At 39.9% G+C, this 21126-nt stretch overlaps 1 protein-coding gene across 2 annotated transcripts; it reads left to right on the top strand.

Moving 5' to 3' along the window:
* The first annotated feature begins 2885 nt into the window (after window positions 1-2885).
* Window positions 2886-20936, top strand: LOC115214508 (arp2/3 complex-activating protein rickA-like). Of its 2 annotated transcripts, XM_036505069.1 has the most exons (7): window positions 2886-3178; window positions 7153-7223; window positions 7984-8102; window positions 12847-12976; window positions 16310-16435; window positions 16949-17186; window positions 20921-20936. In XM_036505069.1, the coding sequence occupies exons 1-6, from the start codon at window positions 3031-3033 to the stop codon at window positions 17180-17182; spliced, it is 828 nt and encodes a 275-aa protein (XP_036360962.1). In that variant the 5' UTR covers window positions 2886-3030; the 3' UTR covers window positions 17183-17186; window positions 20921-20936. The 2 variants fall into 2 exon arrangements, with proteins under 2 accessions (XP_036360962.1, XP_036360961.1); XM_036505068.1 differs by lacking the exon at window positions 20921-20936 and having other exon boundaries at window positions 2887-3178; window positions 16949-17674.
* The last annotated feature ends 190 nt before the right edge of the window (window positions 20937-21126 follow it).

Here is a 21126-nt window from a genome sequence, read left to right as displayed (position 1 = left end):
TTTTGGTGCTGAAAAAGGTTGAATGTCTTAGAAGGGAGATGATGGTTGGGAAGCGAGTTTCTCAATTGTACATCCACATCTGAGTCTACAAACGAGCGTCTCATAACACACACACAAATAGGCAGGTATACGGGCAGGTAGGTTAATACAGACTGAACCTCACTGTACAAATAGGCCCTGAGGTTACAATTTCGCCTTTCCCAGCAAAAAGAGGCAGAGTTTAAAAATTTTTTCAAAAAGTGGGTGGGGACTACTATTAATTTTTATAATTAAATCAAGTTAGGAAACTTAACGTCATGGAAAAATCTCAGAAAAAAAAACAATTTTAAGAATAGTATATATTTTAATAATACTCTTTTCTCTCTTTCTTTTTAATTTTTTCAATTGTGCTCTGTTTTGTCCAATTTTCTAATCTAATTTTGTAAAACTGCTGAGCATTATAAAAAACACATTATAAGGGGCATAACTCTGAAGATATTAAAACATTTAGCGAAAGCAACTTTTGATTTGGTTTAACCAGAGGAAAAAAAAAAAATAATGGTATGGTTTCTTATAATCCAGCTCAAGATTGGAAGCTAACTCACTTCTTAGTAACTTAAGAATTTGCCCAAAATAGACAATATTTATAGAAAATAATGATAGTGTAGGAAGGTACGTAACTCTAAAAGGTTGGGAGAATTTTAATTTTGTTGTATTAATACTGATAATTGATTATTGATTAAATATGTGTAAATTATGTCACAATGGTAATCTCTCTCTATATAAACGGCAGTTTGTCTGTGTGTCTGTTTGCTTGTACCCTCACCCTGACCACGGCTTTCAACCGATTCTGATGAAACTTGACACACACATAGCCCAATGTCATAATTCAAAACTAACGCAGCGAAAATTTTGAAAAGTTCCCCCAGTTCTGAAAAAAAATCGATAAATTCGACATGGGGTCGAGAATCAGAAACACAAACTGTCTAGGGGACGCAACTCCACCTTTTTTAACTCTCAAAAAAAATTTACCATCATTTTTTTGCTATAACTCTCTAAAAATGCTTTATAGTTATTTCCCTTACAAACCTGAGCAACGCCGGGCGATACTGCTAGTTATATATAACATTATATCTCAAAGGAAGGTGACATACGGGTCATTGTATGTGAGGTGTTTAATTATGAACTTGCAATCTGCATTTCGGTTTTCTTTACCTATACTCTTTAACTCTTTTACTTGTTTCAGTCATTTGACTATGGCCATACTGGAGCACCGCTTTTAGTCGAGCAAATCGACCCCAGGACTTATTCTTTGTAAGCCTAGTACTTATTCTATCAGTCTCTGTTGCCGAACCGCTAAGTTACGGGGACGTAGACACACCAGCATCGGTTGTCAAGCAATGTTGGGGGGACAAACACAGACACACAAACACACACATATATATATATATGTATACGACGGGCTTCTTTCAGTTTCTGTCTACCAAATCCACTCATAAAGCTTTGGTCGGTCCGAGGCTATAGCAGAATACACTTGCCCAAGGTGTCACGCAGTGGGACTGAACCTGGAATCATGTGGTTAGTAAGCAAGCTACTTACCACACAGCCACTCCTGCGCCTATGGTCACGAATATTTGAAAATGATCTTAAACTTCATTTCATCCTCTTTAAAAAGACACAAAAGCAAAACGAAAAGAAAAAAAGGGCAAAATGCTTAACAGTATTTCTTATGGTTCTTTATGATCTGAATTTCGAATCTCACCAAAGTCAACTTAGGTTTTCACCCCTTTCTGGTTGATAATATAAAGTACAGTAGACCCTCGCAGTACGTGTGTCCCATTGTATGTGCGAATTTTTGTCTGGAAGTGCAAGCGGAAATTTGCAATACAAACACATATTGTCCCATGTTTGAGGCAATTCAAATAATAAAACCAGTTTACATATTTCTTTTGCATTCTCTTATTATTTAAAAAATTTTTTAAAATTCTATCTAGTTTCAGCTCACGAGCTGTGGCCATGCTGGGGCACCGCCATTTACTTTATTATAATTGTCATTTTACTTGTAACTACACCTTTTCTGTTTTAAAACCTATAAAAAATTATTTTTGAGTGGTTTTTAGGGGCTGGAATGGATTAATTATATTTTAGTTAATTTCAATGGAAAAAATTGATTTGCAAAATGAGTAAATCGTAAGATGAGCTCAGTCATGGAAAGAATTAAACTCATACTGTGAGGTATCACTGTACCAGATGTAATTGGCTTGCCCCCTCCCCTCTAAAATTCTTGTCCTTGAACTCTACAACAGACCGGCGTCCCATTAACGGGTAATGTTGGGATCTCAGAGACAAGTAAAAAAAAAAATACCTTTTAAGCGCAGGAGTGGCTGTGTGGTAAGTAGCTTGCTAACCAGCCATATGGTTCTGGGTTCAGTCCCACTGCGTGGCATCTTGGGCAAGTGTCTTCTGCTATAGCCCCGGGCTGACCAATGCCTTGTGAGTGGATTTGGTAGATGGAAACTGAAAGAAGCCTGTCGTATATCTGTATATATATGTGTATTTATGTGTGTGTGCGTTTGTGTGTCTGTGTTTGTCCCCCTAGCATTGCTTGACAACCGATGCTGGTGTGTTTACATCCCCGTCACTTAGCTGTTCGGCAAAAGAGACCGATAGAATAGGTACTGGGCTTACAAAGAATAAGTCCTGGGATCGATTTGCTCGACTAAAGGCCGTGCTCCAACATGGCCGCAGTCAAATGACTGAAACCAGTAAAAGAGAGTAAAGAGTTATAAATTTTATCTGAATAATGACTTTATTTTCCTTGTTATACTTTTGCTGTGAGATTCAAGTGAAATTCTTTCTTGGGCCATCATTATGACATTGTTATGATGTCATCTGTGTTTATGACATCATGTCTTTTGCCATCAGAAAATTATTTGTCATAACTTTTTGTGTAGATGAAAACAAGTCTCAGAAATAAGACTTAGTATTATCAGGTCTTATTACTTCAAGCTATTATTTTGATGAGACTAAAACAAAGTAGTGTTTTCGATAATGGCACGGCACTTAAGTTTGTCAAAAGCAGTTAAGCAACCTGTTTTTTTACCGCCATTCCAGAGAGTAGCATTTGGACAACAAAATTACACTGAAACCAAATATTATAAAGAAATGTATGCCATTCATCGAAATTTTGTGCTGAAAGGTAAACTTTATCCTATACTAGCAGTATTGCCCTGCGTTGCTCGGGTTTGTTTTGACTCTTTAGAATTGGAATTTTTGAAAAGTAAAAATTTTGCATTATGTAGCTTATTATTCTCTTTAAGAGAACATTTTTCTGATTGGAATACACTGAAAAATGGCGACACAGCAGTCAAAAAATCGTAAAAAATAGGGATTTTCATAGAAAAAAGCACCTTTTTGATGTAAATAATTTTTGGTGTTAACATGGTTCGATTTGAATTTTTTCTTCTATGGAAGGAAGAGCAAGCCTTCTTCTATCATACTCTCAATTTTGGTCAATTTACGCTGCAGGGTCTCGGAGGAGATAGTGTTAGTTGAAGGCTACCAAACCTGCCATACACAGACAACTTCAGCTTTATATATAGAGAGATTTCCTATGAGAAAGCTGATAGTTTGTTTAATAACTGGGACTAAAAGCAGTTTTTCTCTTGATATTTTAGAATACAGACTTCGTGGTTGAGATGTTTCCCTAACAAATGCTAAATCATGGCTTTTATTTCTGGACCAGACAGAACTTTGTGTTCTTCATTTCACATTGGTCCAGTCCACTCAGCTGTAAATAAGTAATTCTGAGATGGACATTCAAGGGGAATTCTGTGATCTTGGTCACTTATAAGCCATGGAAACCAGGTAACTATGAGTCTTAGGACACAAGACTGTAATGTCCAGAGAGTGATGACGATGGTGGTGGTGATGGTGGTGGTACTCTTTATATAAGTAAAAACTATACCCAATAGTAATATATATATATATATATATATATATATACTTGGAAATGGATGCGTGGTGTTCAATCAAATAATAATATAAATAATATATATTATATATGCACATATATGTGTATATATATATATATATGCCACCATAAAAACATCGCCATTCCCGCCTGTTTCTCTAAAGTACCTTCAATCCTTTAATTCGATCTTCACCATTCACTATCATTTCTTCTCCGACTCACAGCGATGTCTATTAGCAAGCTAAGAAGATTTGTCCTTTCTTTTTCATACATACATACATACATTTGTCTACCGTTTAAATGTTTTGAACTTATAACCACCAATCTGCTTTGCTTTCCTTTTTCTTTCTCTATGCCACCCTAAAAACATCGCCATTCCCGCCCGTTTCTCTAAAGTACCTTCAATCCTTTAATTCGATCTTCACCATTCGCGGTGCGCCCGCCCTTCCCACCCCCACCACCAATACCGGTGAACACTGTTCTCACTGTTCACACCATCTACACCGGATATGCCCTCCCTCACCACCATTATGTGTGTCTCTCCCTCCTACCCCTCCTCCCCACATGCTTTCACTGTGTTACCCCCCCACCAAGACAAGCAGCTAGCGCCGCAGCTCATCCCCCCCCCACCTATCCTACGTTTCCTCCTGTTTTTGAATCTGTCACTGCCTCAACCGGCTATCTCCTTCCAGTCCCCTCCCCCACTCGTGGAGTCCTACGTTTTATTTCCTACGAACCTGCATCAACCCTAGCTGTCATCGTTCCTCACCCCAACCCTCCCCACTGGTGCTTCCCTATATTACCTGCACCCCCAAAAAGCACCATCCGAACGTGACCGATGCCAGCGCCGCCTTGGCTGGCTTCCGTGCTGCTTGCACGTTAAAAGCTCGAACCGATCGTGATCGATGCCAGACCCACCCTGGCACCAGTGCAGGTGGCACGTAAAAAGCACCCACTCCACTCGCGGAGTGGTTGGCGTTAGGAAGGGCATCCAGCCGTAGAAACTCTGCCAGATCAGACTGGAGCCTGGAGCAGCCCCTGGCTTCCCAGACCCCGGTCAAACCGTCCAACCCGTGCTAGCGCGGAAAACGGACGTTAGACGATGATGATGATGATGATGATGATGATATATATATATATATATATGTATGTATATATATATATATGTGTGTGTGTGTGTTTGTGTGTCTGTGCTTGTCCCCCTAGCATTGCTTGAGAACCGATGCTGGTGTGTTTATGTCCCTGTTACTTAGCGGTTCGGCAAAAGAGACCGATAGAATAAGTACTGGGCTTACAAAAGAATAAGTCCCGGGGTCGAGTTGCTCGATTAAAGGCGGTGCTCCAGCATGGCCGCAGTCAAATGACTGAAACAAGTAAAAGAGTATATATATATATATTATATATATATATATATATATATTATATATATATATATATATATATATATATATAATAATAATAATAATAATAATAATATGAGGGAATATTATTGCAAACTTACAGGGAAAAATTCATTTTAGAAATACTAAATTAAATATCTTTCTATTATATGTAATTTTCTAGATGGTGTAATTTAATTTTTCATTTTGAATTGATAAAAGGTGTTTTTTTCTTCTAATTTATATATATATATATATATATATATATACACACATGCATATATGGGTACAGGACGTCACCAACAGTAAACAACATGAAATACGAAAACAAATGAGTTCGATATGCAAACAATGAGAGAAACAAATGGAAAACAGGTCAAGTAATAAAAAGAACGACACTTCATCAGTTGTCTACTCTTCATTTTGAGCATTGAACAACAATATGAGTTTTCAAAGACAGTTGCTCCCATAAGCACCAAAATAAAACTAGGGATTTATGGAGGGTCAAAGTTGGGGGAACAAAAACAGGACAGTGAAGATATACAAAAAAAAAACGAATGAAAACAAACATGGAGGGTCGTTAGAGCAGAACGAGGGTAAAATAGTGAATGCTGGAGAAATATTTTTGTTGACAAGAGAAAAGATAGAAGAGAGAGACAGGATACATCCAGTCCTTTGTATCCCGGTCAGCTCTGGTTAAGCAGGCCTATGATCAAAAGCATTCTGGCTTTGACCATCTTGTCTTTTTGCATACGCATGTCTACATCACCCAATGTCATTATTTTTCTTTAGGCAATGGAATGTGACTTGAGTAAGATTTTTCACTGTTTTTAGCAGGTTGAGTAAATATGTAGGGGTTTCCTCATTGGCAACAGAGGTACATTTACAATTCAGAATCATGGGGTTTTTTTTTTTCCATTTTGGTTAGAAAACTTCAATATGCTTAATATTTCTAACACCTAAATGGAGGAAGAAGGAAAGCAAAAGCAAAGCATACAACTAAACGTTACACAGCATCCAGTTTCATCCTTCTACATTTTAAATTCAAATTCTATAAGGGTTGACTTTTGCCCTTCGTCCTTCATAAAAAGCTTATAAAACAAATATGAAACATATATAAATAGAGAATCAAAATCAAAAATCAAATGGAAATTGTAGTTGTGGATGATGCCAGTGCCACCTGACTGGCTCCCCGTGCTGGTGGCACACAATAAGCACCACGAATGTGTGGGTCGTTGCCAGTACCGCTTGACTGGCTCCCCGTGCCAGTGATACATAAAAAGCACCATCCAAACATGGTCAATACCACCCCCCCACTGGCTCCTGTACCAGTAGCATGTAAAAAGTTCCATCCAAATGTGGCCAATGCCAGTGCCGCCTGACTGGCTCCCGTGCTGGTAGCATGTAAAAAGCACCCACTAGACTCTCGGAGTGGTTGGGGGTTAATTTAGCTTTTTGTTTCTTGGATTATCAAAGTATCATTTCACTGTTCACTAAGGCCAAGGAACAATAAGGACCAGAAAGGAATACAAACAAAGAAATGTAGATGGACAATATAACCTCAATGTTGGGTAATGTAACCTCGATATTGTATAATATAATCTCAATGCAGTGCAGTTACTCCCCTTGGTTAATGTAAATCTTTTGTTTCAGTAAAAATATAAGTTCTGATTCTTTAGCTTCAAACCTTATTTTAATTTCAAACATACAAAGATGCAGACATTCCAACAAGGATATATTTGTAACAAGAATACTATTGATAGCCTGATAAATAAACTTCAGTTTTCATTTTATAAAAACGTTTTTGTTTATTTTGTATAGCCAAAGCAAAAATTGACAACAAAACCCCCAATCCTCATCGGAATCTGGCATTCAAGTTGGATGTATTAAAGGTATTTGAGGTTTAATCATATTCTCATAATCAGTATAGTTATTTACTGACTTCCTTTCATTCATTTCCTCGGCCCATTATATTTGGGGGTGGGGGGTCATTGGGGGTAGAGTCCTTGAAAGGGTTCTGTCATTACTCTTTCTGGCTGGGTTCCCAAGCATGGCCAACTGAGATTATGGATATTATTCAACCATCTCATTCTTAGTCTCCTCCTAGGTTTCTTGCTTGTTGGCTTGACTTGAAGAATGTCTCCTTCAGTCCTTTCCCGCAACACTCTAATTACTGGAACTGTAACCTCTTGATGCAGAGAGCAGTGGTTTCACCTGGAGCAATCCCCTAATATCCTCTTTAATTAAGTACCACTTACGCACTGAGGTCGATATCATCAACTTAAATCCTTCGTCTGTCCTTGTTTGTCCCCTCTGTGTTTAGCCCCTTGTGGGCAATAAAGAAATAACAAACACAATAAGATATACACATACATGATAGGCTTCCACATAGTTTCCTTTTACTCACAAAACAGTGGTCAGTCCAGGGCTATAGCAGAAGACCCTTGCACAAGATGCCATGCCATGAGACTGAAACCAAAACCATGTGGTTGCAAAGTGGGAGCTCCTGAACCTATGCCTGTATGGAAGAAAAAAAAAATGAATATTCAAATATAAAAAGACTGCATTAAATTTTATAAAATGACGCATGTATTGAAAACAAAAAATATTTATGTTAGATTCTAATAATTTGCATAAATTTGTTATTTCTAGAGAGAAGGACAACATTACTTAGCAATCGAAAAAGCTAACCGCCAACTTTCAGACACATTGGCCAACAAGAAAGCTGAAGTAGACTGCTGGAAATCCGACTGGAATAGGTGGAAACAATGGTCAGTTATTGTTAACACTTCAATAATAGTAATAATAATAATAATAATAATAATAATAATAATAATAATAATAATAATAATAATGTTTGAGCGGGATGGGCTACTCAACCTGAAGAAAATTCTAACTGGGCCCCACCTGCAAGGTCATGTGCTGTTTATCTTGATATGAGATCACCATGTCGCGCACATATGGTTGTGATGCATGTGCCTGGTGTACCTTTATCAGACGGGTAGTCATGATGGGTATATTGGGCTTCGTATATTTTACCCCAGTGTCACTTTGATGGCATGAACTGCTCTCTCACTCAATAATAATAATAATAATAATAATAATTGTTCTTGGCTGTGTGGTAAGTAGCTTGTTTACCAACCACATGGTTCCGGGTTCAGTCCCACTGCGTGGCACCTTGGGCAAGTGTCTTCTACTATAGCCTCGGGCCGACCAAAGCTTTGTGAGTGGATTTGGTAGACGGAAACTGAAATAAGCCCGTCGTATATATATATATATATGTATGTGTGTGTGTTTGTGTGTCTGTGTTTGTCCCCCTAGCATTGCTTGACAACCGATGCTGGCGTGTTTATGTCCTCGTAACTTAGCGGTTTGGCAAAAGAGACCGATAGAATAAGTACTGGGCTTACAAAAGAATAAGTCCCGGGGTCGAGTTGCTCGATTAAAAGGTGGTGCTCCAGCATGGCTGCAGTCAAATGACTGAAACAAGTAAAAGAGTAAAAGAGTATTGTTAGTGACAATATATCATCATCATCATCGTTTAACGTCCGTTCTCCATGCTAGCATGGGTTGGACGGTTCGACCGGGGATCTGGGAAGCCAGAAGGCTGCACCAGGCTCCAGTCTTATCTGGCAATGTTTCTACAGCTGGATGCCCTTCCTAACGCCAACCACTCCGTGAGTGTAGTGGGTGCTTTTTACGTGCCACCTGCACAGGTGCCAGGCGAGGCTGGCAACGGCCACGGTCGGATTGGTGTATTTTATGTGCCACCGGCACGGAAGCCAGTCGAGGCGGTGCTGGCATCGGCCACGAGTCGGATAGTGCTTTTTACATACCACCAGACCAGGGATCCTGGCTGGTTCAATTCGATTTCGATTTCACTTGCCCCAACATGTGTTCACAAGCAAAGGGGGTTGGCATGGGTGCCTGTCGTATGGTCGGATTGGAGTATTTTACGTGCCACCGGCACGGAAGCCAGTGGAGGCGGCGCTGGCATCGGCCACGAGTCGGATAGTGCTTTTTACGTACCACCAGACCAGGGATCCTGGCTGGTTCAATTCGGTTTCGCTTGCCCCAACATGATTTCGCAAGCAAAGGGGGTTGGCATGGGTGCCTGTCGTCGGATGAGATTCTATATCGACTTCGCTTGCCTCAACAGGTCTTTGTGTCCAAGGGAGGAAAGGCATTCATAAGTGGGCTGGGTTCACTTGTCCTGCCTGGTCTTCTCACGTACAGAATATTTCCAAAGGTCTCGGTCGCTGGTCATTTCCTCAGTAAGGCCTAAAGTTCGAAGGTCGTGCTTCACCACCTCATCCCAGGTTTTCCTGGGTCTACCTCTTCCACGGGTTCCCTCAACTGCTAGGGATTGGCACTTTCTCACACACCTATCTTCATCCATTCTCGCCACATGACCATACCAGCGCAATCGTCTCTCTTGCACACCACAACTGATGCTTCTTAGGTACAACATTTCTCTCAAGGTGCTAACGCTCTGTCGAGTATGTACACTGACATTACATATCCATTGGAGCATACTGGCTTCATTCCTCACGAGCTTACGCATGTCCTCAGCAGTCACGGCCCATGTTTCACTGCCATGTAGCATGGCTGTTCATACACACGCATCATACAGTCTGCCTTTTACTCTGAGCGAGAGGCCTTTAGTCACTAGCAGAGGTAAGAGCTCCCTAAACTTTGCCCAGGCTATTCTTACTCTAGCAGTTACACTTTCAGCGCACCCACCCCCACTACTGACTTGGTCACCTAGATAACGGAAGCTATCAACTACTTCTAGTTTTTCCCCCTGGAAAGTGACGGAAGTTGTTTTCTGCAGATTTTCGGAGGTTAATGCTCCCGAGCATCTACCACATACAAAAACTATCTTCCCAGTTAGCCTACCTTTGACATTGCTGCACCTCTTATGTGTCCATAGCTTACACTGGGTACATCTTATAGAGTTTCTACCTACACCTTTTCTACAGATCGAGCAGGGCCATCTTCCTGAAGACATTTGTGGATTGTCTACCTTCCTACTTATTAGTACTTTGGTTTTAGCTAGGTTGACTCTAAGGCCCCTCGATTCTAAAACCTCCTTCCACACCTGGAACTTCTCCTCCAGTTCTGATAGTGACTCAGCGATAAGAGCAAGGTCGTCAGCGTAGAGGAGCTCCCAGGGACAACCTGTCTTGAATTCCTCCGTAATTGCCTGGAGGACTATGATAAATAGGAGGGGGCTGAGTACTGAACCCTGGTGGACCCCAACCTCTACTTTGAATTCTTCTGTGTACATGTTGCCAACCCTAACCTTACTTACGGCATCTCTGTACATGGCTTGCACAGTCCTCACCAGCCATTCATCTATCCCTAGTTTCCTCATTGACCACCAGATAAGGGATCGGGGGACCCTATCAAAAGCTTTCTCCATGTCAACGAAAGCCAGGTACAGGGGCTTATCTTGGCTAGGTATTTCTCCTGCAGCTGCCTTACCAGGAATATAGCATCAGTGGTACTTTTCCCTGGCACGAACCCAAACTGCATCTCATCTAAACTAACTCTCTCTCTAATTAGTTGGGCTATGACCCTCTCCGTAACCTTCATTACTTGATCCAACAGCTTGATACCTCTGTAATTATTTGTATCTAGGGCATCACCTTTACCTTTGTAGCAGTTGACTAGTATGCTGCTGCACCAGTCATTGGGTATGACTCCTTCGTGTATCACCTGGTTGACTATACGGGTGACTAGGTTATAGCCGACACTACCAGATATTTTGAGCATCTCTGCAGTGATACCTGATGGGCCTGGGGCTTTCCCTGTCTTCATGCTTCTAATTGCCTTAGCTACCACAGAACTATCAACTCGGATAGCTGGTTCCTCTGTTGGGTCAACATTCGGCAGACTCTCTTTATCCCATTCATTTTCTTTATTCAGCAACCTTTCATAGTGGCATCTCCAAACCTCTCTCTTTGCATCCTCATTTAGCGCAAGTGAACCATCATCCATGCGAACACACTTCTCTCCTACCACATCACGATTCTCTCTTACACACTGTCTTGCAACACGAAATACCTCAAGTCTTTCATCCTCACGGCTCAGAAGATTGGCAAATTCTTTCTTATCCGCTTCCCCTCTGGCTAAATAAACCTGTCTCCTAGCTTCCCTTCTGGCTGTCTGATACAATTCCCTGCTACCACCGTTCTTCCAGTCCTTCCAAGCCTGTCTCTTTTGTCTAATAGCCCTGTCAACCACAGTGTTCCACCACCATGTTACTCTGGGTCGAGATGGTACTTTGTTCCATCCACAGATCTGGTCAGTCGCTGTCAGCAGATTGTCCCGTAGAAATCTCCAGTTGCTTTCCACATTAAGTGAAGCTATATCCCCTTCTATTTCGTCAAAGGCTTCGAGTAGTATGTCTCTAAATCTCTGTCCATTTGCAGGATCTTTAAGCTTCCAGACCCTTCTCCTCCAAGCAGGTCTTCTTCTGGGCAACCATTTAGCTCTGATCCTGAAGTCGCTAACTACTAATCTATGTTGAGGAGTACATTCTTCGCCTGGAAAGGTTTTGGCATTTATAAGCAGCCCTCTTTCCCTTTTTCTGGCAAGGATGTAGTCAATCTGGCTAGTGTGTCTGCCAGAACGGTAGGTGACTAGGTGAGAGGTGGGTTTCCTGAAGTTGGTATTGCAGACCATAAGGTCATTTGCATCGCAGAACTCCAGCAGCCTGGTTCCCTCCTCATTACGAGAGCCAAAACCGTAGCCTCCATGAACGCCATGGAAGCCCCCGACATGCCGTCCAACATGTCCATTGAAATCACCTGCCACGAAGAGAAGGTCACTGTCATTTGTCAACGAGGTAGTCTGCAATAGGGTGTCATGTGTAACAATATATTACAGTATCAAATATAACAGTATAACAATAAACAATGTAACAAGAGTTGGTTATACATTATTTACATTATTTACATTTGACAGATATTTGTCCTCATCTTGTTTGTTGTGAACACGACGTTTCAGCTGATATATCCTCCAGGGATTGAACTCAGAACCCAAGGGTTAGTAGCCTGCACTCTTATCCACTATGCTATATGTCCTGAGTGCAGGCTACTAACCCTCGGATTCTTGGTTCAATCCCAGGCAGGGGCTTGGGAAATAATATCAACAGAAAAAATAACATCATCAAAAAAAGAATACCTTAGGAATGAGAACAGAGTATTCCATCAGTCAAATAAAGGGTTGGGTTTGAAATTCCACTAGAACACCTGATGAAGGCTGGAGAGTACATCAGCCAAAATGTTGTGATAAAAAGATGAGGATACCTATCTGTCCATTGTAATTAATGTACATAATTCCTCATCCCAAAAATATAAAACAGCATCACTAAGTCATGCACCTTCACACTTGTCTTAAAGATACAGTTTGGCAATGAAAGCCCTTACAAAGGCTGACCCTATCGTTGCTCTATTTACATGAAGTCCACAGTGATACCTAAGTCTTGCGTTGTTTTATTTTTTTTAGTACTGGTGGACAAAGAAGTCGAGAAAAAAAACTTCAAGAAATTGTGTTCGATAACATTATCTTATGGAAACACATAAGTGAACAAAAGTCACAGTATGATTATTTATGCAAAGAACGGAAAAAATTACTGGTAAATATATTATTAGGTTTTGCAAGTTACCCTCCAGTTATAATTTTTCATCATCATCCTTTTCCATGCTTGTGTGGGTCAGACGGAATTTGTTGAGGCAAATTTTATACGGCCAGGTGCCTTTCCTGTCACCTACCCTCATCTGTTTCCGAGTAAGCTAATGCTTCCCCATGACCAATTGGAATTGAAGGGCACTGCTTGCATGCTGGTGACATTTGTGTACAACTATCACATGAAGTCAAAGCCAGGAGATAGTAACACACACACACACACATGCACTCAAACATACATATATACCTACCTACACACACACACACACACACATGCACTCAAACATACATATATACCTACCTACACACACACACACATGCATTCAAACATACATATATACCTACCTACACACACACACACCACACATGCACTCAAACATACATATATACCTACCTACACACACACACACACACACACACACACACATGCACTCAAACATACATATATACCTACCTACACACACACACACATGCACTCAAACATACATATATACCTACACACACATGCACTCAAACATACATATATACCTACCTACACACACACACACACACACACACACACACTACATGGTGATTGCTCCATTTTCACAAACTACCTCTCTGGATTGTTGTCTGAAAGGTCATGGATAGAATGTCTGAAACGCCGTTGCCAACAAGGAATCATACACAAGTTACACCACTGTGCTATAAAATCTTTGATCATAAATTTGCTCCTCCAAGACTGGCCTGGAGCTAAACAAAGGCAATGAAAGTGTTGCCAAAATTCTTTAGAATTACATAATCAATAAAGTTCTTGTGAATGCAAGAACACAGTCTACAGGTGTTTTTGCGTTATATATGCATTATATATACAATGATTAAATTATATATCTATGTCTTTATTGCCCACAGGGGGCTAAACATAGAAGGGACAAACAAGGACAGACAAAAGGGATTAAGTCGATTACATCAACCCCAGTGCATAACGGGTACTTATTTAATTGACCTCAAAAGGATGAAAGGCAAAATTGGCCTCGGCAGAATTTGAACTCAGAACCTAACGGCTGACAAAATACTGCTAAGCATTTCACCCGGTGTGCTACCGATTCTGCCAGCTTTGTGTTGTTATGCAAGTAGAAAAATTGTTTTACTTGAAACTAGTCCAAGATGCAAAAAAGATTAGGAATCATTGACTTCGATCATAGAAGTTTAGATTAAAACTAATGGAAACATTTCTTCTTATTAACAATGCCCTTAGATTGGATCTTTTCGGTTTGAATGGCAATTTTTAACAATTTCTAGGTAACTAAAAAATTTTAAACTTTGTATACTGGTAGAATGTGTTTATAAAACATCTTTTTCTCTTGGCTTTATTGAGAAAATTCTATAGTTTGTAAGATATTTGTTGTTTTTTTTCTTCAATTTCTGCAATTTCAACCAATCACTGACATCTATTGAGGTAAAAAAACATTCTGTGCTGTATGAATATGTTCCTCATTTAAGAAACCGATTGGGTTTATTTACATTTGTGAAGAAAAAAAGACACCCTTCTCCCTACCTCTAACCCTAACCCTAAAACAGATTGAAATGCAATAGATCGATACTAGGGTCATAATTATGGGTGACAATTTCATATGACACCGCTAGAAAAACTGCCGTTCAAACCGAAAAGATCCAGATAATCTTAGATTGAATTTTACTTCAACTATCAACTGTTAGCAAAGTGTGGGAGATAACTCTGTTCATTCTAACTTAACAGTTGTCACCATATTACATCTATCCTCATTTATCACTGATTCATTCACCACTGATCCAGGACAACATGGTACAATCAATTGTGAATTATGTTATGCTTATAGAAATTGAGCTGTGATAACACTGGTCAGCAGTCAGTCACAGATTCTGCTTGTTATATTTTTCAGCTATTTTTTTTTATTATTTACTGACCATATGTTATTAAATTTTACCCTACATATTCCAACCATGAAATAATATTATGAGTATTCAAAAACTATCCGGAGGAGTTATTTTGGTAAGTTAGGGGTACAATTTGGGGTCTCAGAAAGAAACCTATTCTCCCCAGACCCACTCTGCTTGTGAAGACCTGTTGAGGCAAGTGAAATCGATATCAAATTCAATGACTGGCATCTGTGCTAGTGGAGCGATAAGAGCACCATCCGTGCGTGATCATTGCCAGAGCAACAAACTGGCATCCATGCTGGTGGCACATAAAAAGCATCATTCAAGCGTGATTGTTACCTGCGTCGCCTTACTGGCACTTGTGCTAGTGGCACGTGAAAAAACATTCGAGCGAGGTCATTGCCAGTGCCGCTGGACTGGCTCCCGTGCATGTGGCATATAAAAACACCATTTGAGCGTGACTGTTGCCAGTACCGCCTGACTGGCCCTCGTGCCGATGGCACATAAAAGCACCCACTACACTCTCGGAGCGGTTGGCATTAGGAAGGGCATCCAGCTGTAGAAACTCTGCCAGATTAGATTGGAGTCTGGTGCAGCCTTCTGGTTTGCCAGTCCTCAGTCAAACAGTCCAACCCATGCCAGCATGGAAAGCGGATGTTAAACGATGACGATAACGATGATTTATCACTGATTTATTTAACAGTTCTTTTTCGGTTTTCTTCGGCTTTTTTTTTTACATCTGAACGTGGCCGATGCCAGCACCACCTTGGCTGGCTTCCGTGCCGGTGACACATAAAAAGCACTATCCGAATGTGGCCGATGCCAGCACCGCCTTGGCTGGCTTCCGTGTCGGTGGCACGTTATAAGCACCAACCGATCGTGGCCGATGCCAGACCCCCCCCCCTGGCACCTGTGCAGGTGGCACGTTAAAAGCACCCACTACACTCGCAGAGTGGTTGGCGTTAGGAAGGGCATCCAGCTGTAGAAACACTGCCAGATCAGACTGGAGCCTGGTGCAGCCTCCTGGCTTCCCAGACCCCGGTCGAACCGTCCAACCCGTGCTAGCGCGGAAAACGGACGTTAAACGATGATGATGATGATGATGAATCACTCATGATGAGAATAGATGTATTAACAATGAGGAAGGTCAAATACTACCAAAAGTGTGGAAGTTGTCTCCATTACTTGCTAAAAAAAAACAACAAAACTGGTCAATGACCAGATTTGCTTATTTTACTCACTGTCTAATTATTTCCAATAAACATTTTCATGATCTCTATATTGATTACATTAATACTGTCATTTGTTGATTTTTATGCAGATGACATCACTGAAGTATTAATTATTCATCAGTAAATAAATTATTTAAATATTCTTATTTTAGCAGAAACGCATGTTGCCTGTGATAAGACCAAAGAAAGCAGTTCAGCTGCAGCTTACAAAACGAGCTACAAAACCGACACCTCAAGCAGAACCAAAGTTACCATCAGTTCCAACAGACCCAACAAAACCACGAGGAAGTATCCCCCAAGCTCCTCAAGTTGGAAGTATCCCCCAAGCTCCTCAAGTTGGAAGTATCCCCCAACCTCCTCAAGTTGGAAGTATCCCACAACCTCCTCAAGCAGGAAGTATCCCCCAACCTCCTCAAGCAGGAAGTATCCCCCAACCTCCTCAAGCAGGAAGTATCCCCCAACCTCCTCAAGCAGGAAGTATCCCCCAACCTCCTCAAGCAGGAAGTATCCCCCAACCTCCTCAAGCAGGAAGTATCCCCCCACCTTCTCAAGCAGGAAGTATCCCCCCACCTTCTCAAGCAGGAAGTATCCCCCCACCTTCTCAAGCAGGAAGTATCCCCTCACCTTCTCAAGCAGGAAGTATCCCCCCACCTTCTCAAGCAGGAAGTATCCCCTCACCTTCTCAAGCAGGAAGTATCCCCCCACCTTCTCAAGCAGGAAGTATCCCCTCACCTTCAGAAGCAGGAAGTATCCCCCCACCTTCTCAAGCAGGAAGTATCCCCTCACCTTCTCAAGCAGGAAGTATCCCCCCACCTTCTCAAGCAGAAAGTATCCCCCCACCTCCTCTGGCAGAACCAACTGTCACAGAAACTAAGCCACCTCCACAAGCAGCAGCAACAGAAGAAAATGTACCCTCACCTCAAACAGAACAACCACAACCAGAGGAAAATCAACCGTTACCACAAGCAAAAACTGCAGAAATTTTACCCCCACTTCAAGAAGACCCAGCAGAAGCAAAAGAATAAATCAGTTAGTGGATATTTTCTTCCATTTTTTAAAGCATAGTTTGCATTGAATGAACCATAAGGAATTTCTACTTACACTTTTTCTGGGTCATTTCTCCAATGGAAGTAGAATCCTGTTTGTTTTCCTGCTTACTAAAACTTCAAGATCCTTTTTGATTCAAGGTTTTTCTTGCACACTTGGAATTTCTTTTCTAGTTCTACTACAAATTCAGCTACAAAAACAAGGTTATTAGCATACAGTAGATCCAAAGGGCAACTTGTCTTAAACTGTTTTGTTATGGTCAGGAGAATTATGATAAAAAGGTGGGGACTGAAAATTGAGTCCTGGTGAACTCCTACCTGCAGGCTAAATTCATCACTGTACTGGTTTCTCTGGCTTTATTAACAGCAGCTCTGTACACGTCTTGTATGGTTCTCATTAGGCATTCATCATGTATAGGCCTATGTCTTTTCTTTCTACCTTAAATGAATTTGTGGCTGAAAAGTATGTATACCTTTGAAAAACTAAAGAAAAAAACACACTCAGTTCTGATTTTCAGTTGTAGCCATTTCTGATACTCTGTGGTTAAGAAGTTTGCTTTTCAACCATGTGGTCTCAGGTTCAGTCCCACTGCATAGTACTTTGGGTAAGTGTCTGCTACTATAGTTCTGGGCTGATAAAAATCTTGAGTGAGTTTGGTAGGCAGAAATTGGAAGAAACATGTCACATTCACATGTATGTTTGTATTCCTATCTAGACATAAAGGTTGAAAATAAGCAACATTGACATACAAGAGAAATTGTCTGTTTCCAATCTTCCATGAAAAACGTGTCCAACCATGGGAAAATATTACCTTGCTTGGAAACATGCAAAGGTTGGTGACAAAAACAGACATCTGGCCATAGAAAATCTGCCTCAACAATTTCCTTCTGATCCATGCAAGCATGGAAAAGTTTACATTAAATAATGATGACTTCACTAAAAGTTAAGCAGATGCCTCTACATGAGACAAACAGATGCCACATGTGTTTATCCTTAAAAATTACATGACAAAAAACACTATGTAACAGGACTCCTTTACTTTTTAATAACTTATTTTATTTAATTCCATTCATTTTTATGAAAATTAAAATACATAATAGAAGACTTAGTCCATAACATAACTTTCCTTTGCAGTTAAAATAACAGATGTATAAATCAATAGTATTATAATATATATATATATATACATCCTGAGAGTTTGTCTCCTTATTCAATTTTCCCATATATATATATAAGAAAATTTAAACCATTTATACCTTGAATTCTTCAACATGTTTTAAATCCTGGGACACTTAAGCAACATTTAGCTACCTTGTAATATTCCTCTGGATTTTTCCTTTAAATTGTAAACTATATATATAAATATATATATATATATATATATATATATATACATACATACACACACACACACATACATATGCATACAAACATATACATATTCAGACACAGATACATATACACACACACATATATATCCTTTCTACTGGAAGCACAAGGCCTCAAATTTTAGGGAAGAGTTTAAGTCAATTATGTCGACACCAGTGCATAACTGGTACTTATTTAATTAACCCCAAAAGGATGAAAGGCAAAGTCGACTCCGCTGGAATTTGAACTCAGAACATAGCGACAGATGAAACACCACTAAGCATTTCGCCCGGCATGCTAATGGTTCTGCCAGCTCGCTGTCTTAACACACACACACACACAAATCTATATACACACACACATGTGCATATATGCACACACACACATGCTGAAAAACACACCTATACAGACCACATTTAATGCTTCAAACTCAAGCAGACATTGAGAACTGTTCATTGGGTCTGATGGACGGCATTTAATGGAAGAATGAGAGAGAGAGAGAGAGAGAGAATGAGAGAGCAGGGATCAATATCATATTTGGTGGCATATAAGACACACATTTTTCAAAACAAAAAAAAAGTCTCAAAATATCATCCTGGGTCCTATATGCAAAGTTGAACCTCCCAAAAGCTAGAAAACTTTAACCCTTTAACGTTCAGATTACTCAATCAAATGTAATTCTTATTTCAGTTCTATATTTAAGAGATGAGGAATTGTGTACATTATTTACATTTGGCAGATATCTGTCCTCATCTTGTTTGTTGTTAACACAACATTTCGGCTGATGTACCCTCCAGCCTTCATCAGGTGTCTTGGGGAAATTTTGAACCTGGGTCCCCATTCCTAAGGTATTTTCAATGTTGCTATTATTATCATTATTATTATTATTACTCAGTGACTTGAATAATAATAATAATGCTGCTGCCGACAACAACAACAACAACACCGAAAAATACCTTAGAAAGGAGAACCCAGTTTCGAAATTTTCCCAAGACACCTGATGAAAGCTGGAAGGTATTTCAGCCAAAATGTGTTGGCAACAAACAAGATGAGGACAAATATCCGTCAAATGTAAATAACGTAATGCTTATTTATTCACACTGTTTTGAATTTATTATGTATTATCCTGTAGCTTTGAGATTTCAACAGTGTGTTTGTTTCTTTTTAGAATGACATTGTAAAGTAAGTGGGAAAGGCCAGATGTGGCCAGTTTCAGTATAAAACAGGTAGAACATTTCAGCTGGATTTGATTGTTTAAGCTCTTAGCATTTGGATTACTTTATCAAATGAAATGCTTATTTATTCACCCTCTGTTGATGTAAACATGCATTGTCTTGTAGTTTCAAGATTTCAATGATACAATTGCTTATTTTTAGAACAACATTGTAGGGTAGGTGTGAAAGGCTGGATCTAGTCAGTTTGATCACAAAGCAGGTAGAATATTTTGGGCCAGATATGTCCGGTTTAAATGCTTTAATGTACTTAAAACATTTTCTCTGAATATGTGCCGTGGAAATTGGGGCACACCTAATATGTGGTTGCATCTAATACACAATCAAATATGGTACATTATAGGTTACGTTAAATCAATATGAGCAAACAATCCCCATTTTTGTGTTGATTTCAGGAAATCCAATGAAGCAATTCAAAATTGCTCAAAAAGCATCAGCTTTCACACATTTCAAAAATAGCCTTGTCTCTCTTTCTATAAGAAATATTAATGCACTTTGAAAATAGCAAAGAGTTTGAGAGTGAGTTTATAGGCTATAGAAGTGACCATATAATTAAAGAACATCTTGTTTCATGTCCACCTGCCTTCATTTATTTTATATAATCAATAGCTATTTCATGAAATACCTCTACTGTAGACTATTTTTATTTAAGAGCAATCAGTTGACAAAAAATGGGAGCACAGCATTTCATTTTACCCTTCTAAATAGTAAGTTTGAATTCTACCAGGATCAACTTTTTCATTCTTCTAGAACTGTTAAAATAAGTAAACTAATATATGAGAATTGGTTTCCCAAGTTTATTACTCTGTGTAAGAAATCAATATCATCATCATCATCATCATCATCATCATCATTGCCGTTTAACGTCCGCTTTCCATGCTGGCATGGGTTGGACGGTTTGACTGAGGGCTGGCGAGCCAGAAGGCTGCACTGGTAACTTGGAAGAAACGGTGGTATGATCAACTAAATGCTTTAATTATACACACATACTGACACATATATAAATCTGCACACATACACACACTTGCTTTGTTTGGTTGTTTAACGTCTGTTTTTCTATTCTAGCATGGGTTTGGACAGAGTATTATCTAACGTAGGTTATTTTTTTTTTTACAGTTCGACACTTTTCCTGTCACCAACCCTCACTTGTTTTTCAAGTAAGTGATATACACATATCATTATCATCATTTAACATCTGTTTTCCATGCTGGCATGGGTTGGATGGTCTGACAGGAGCTGGCAAAGCCAGAGGCTGCACCAGCCTCCATTGCCTGATTTTTCATGGTTCCTAGGGCTGGATGCCCTTCCTAATGCCAACCACT

This window comes from Octopus sinensis, linkage group LG7 (genome assembly GCF_006345805.1).
Source record: "Octopus sinensis linkage group LG7, ASM634580v1, whole genome shotgun sequence".
Taxonomy (NCBI): Eukaryota; Metazoa; Mollusca; class Cephalopoda; order Octopoda; family Octopodidae; genus Octopus; species Octopus sinensis.
This window is presented reverse-complemented; position numbering and strand designations above follow the sequence as displayed.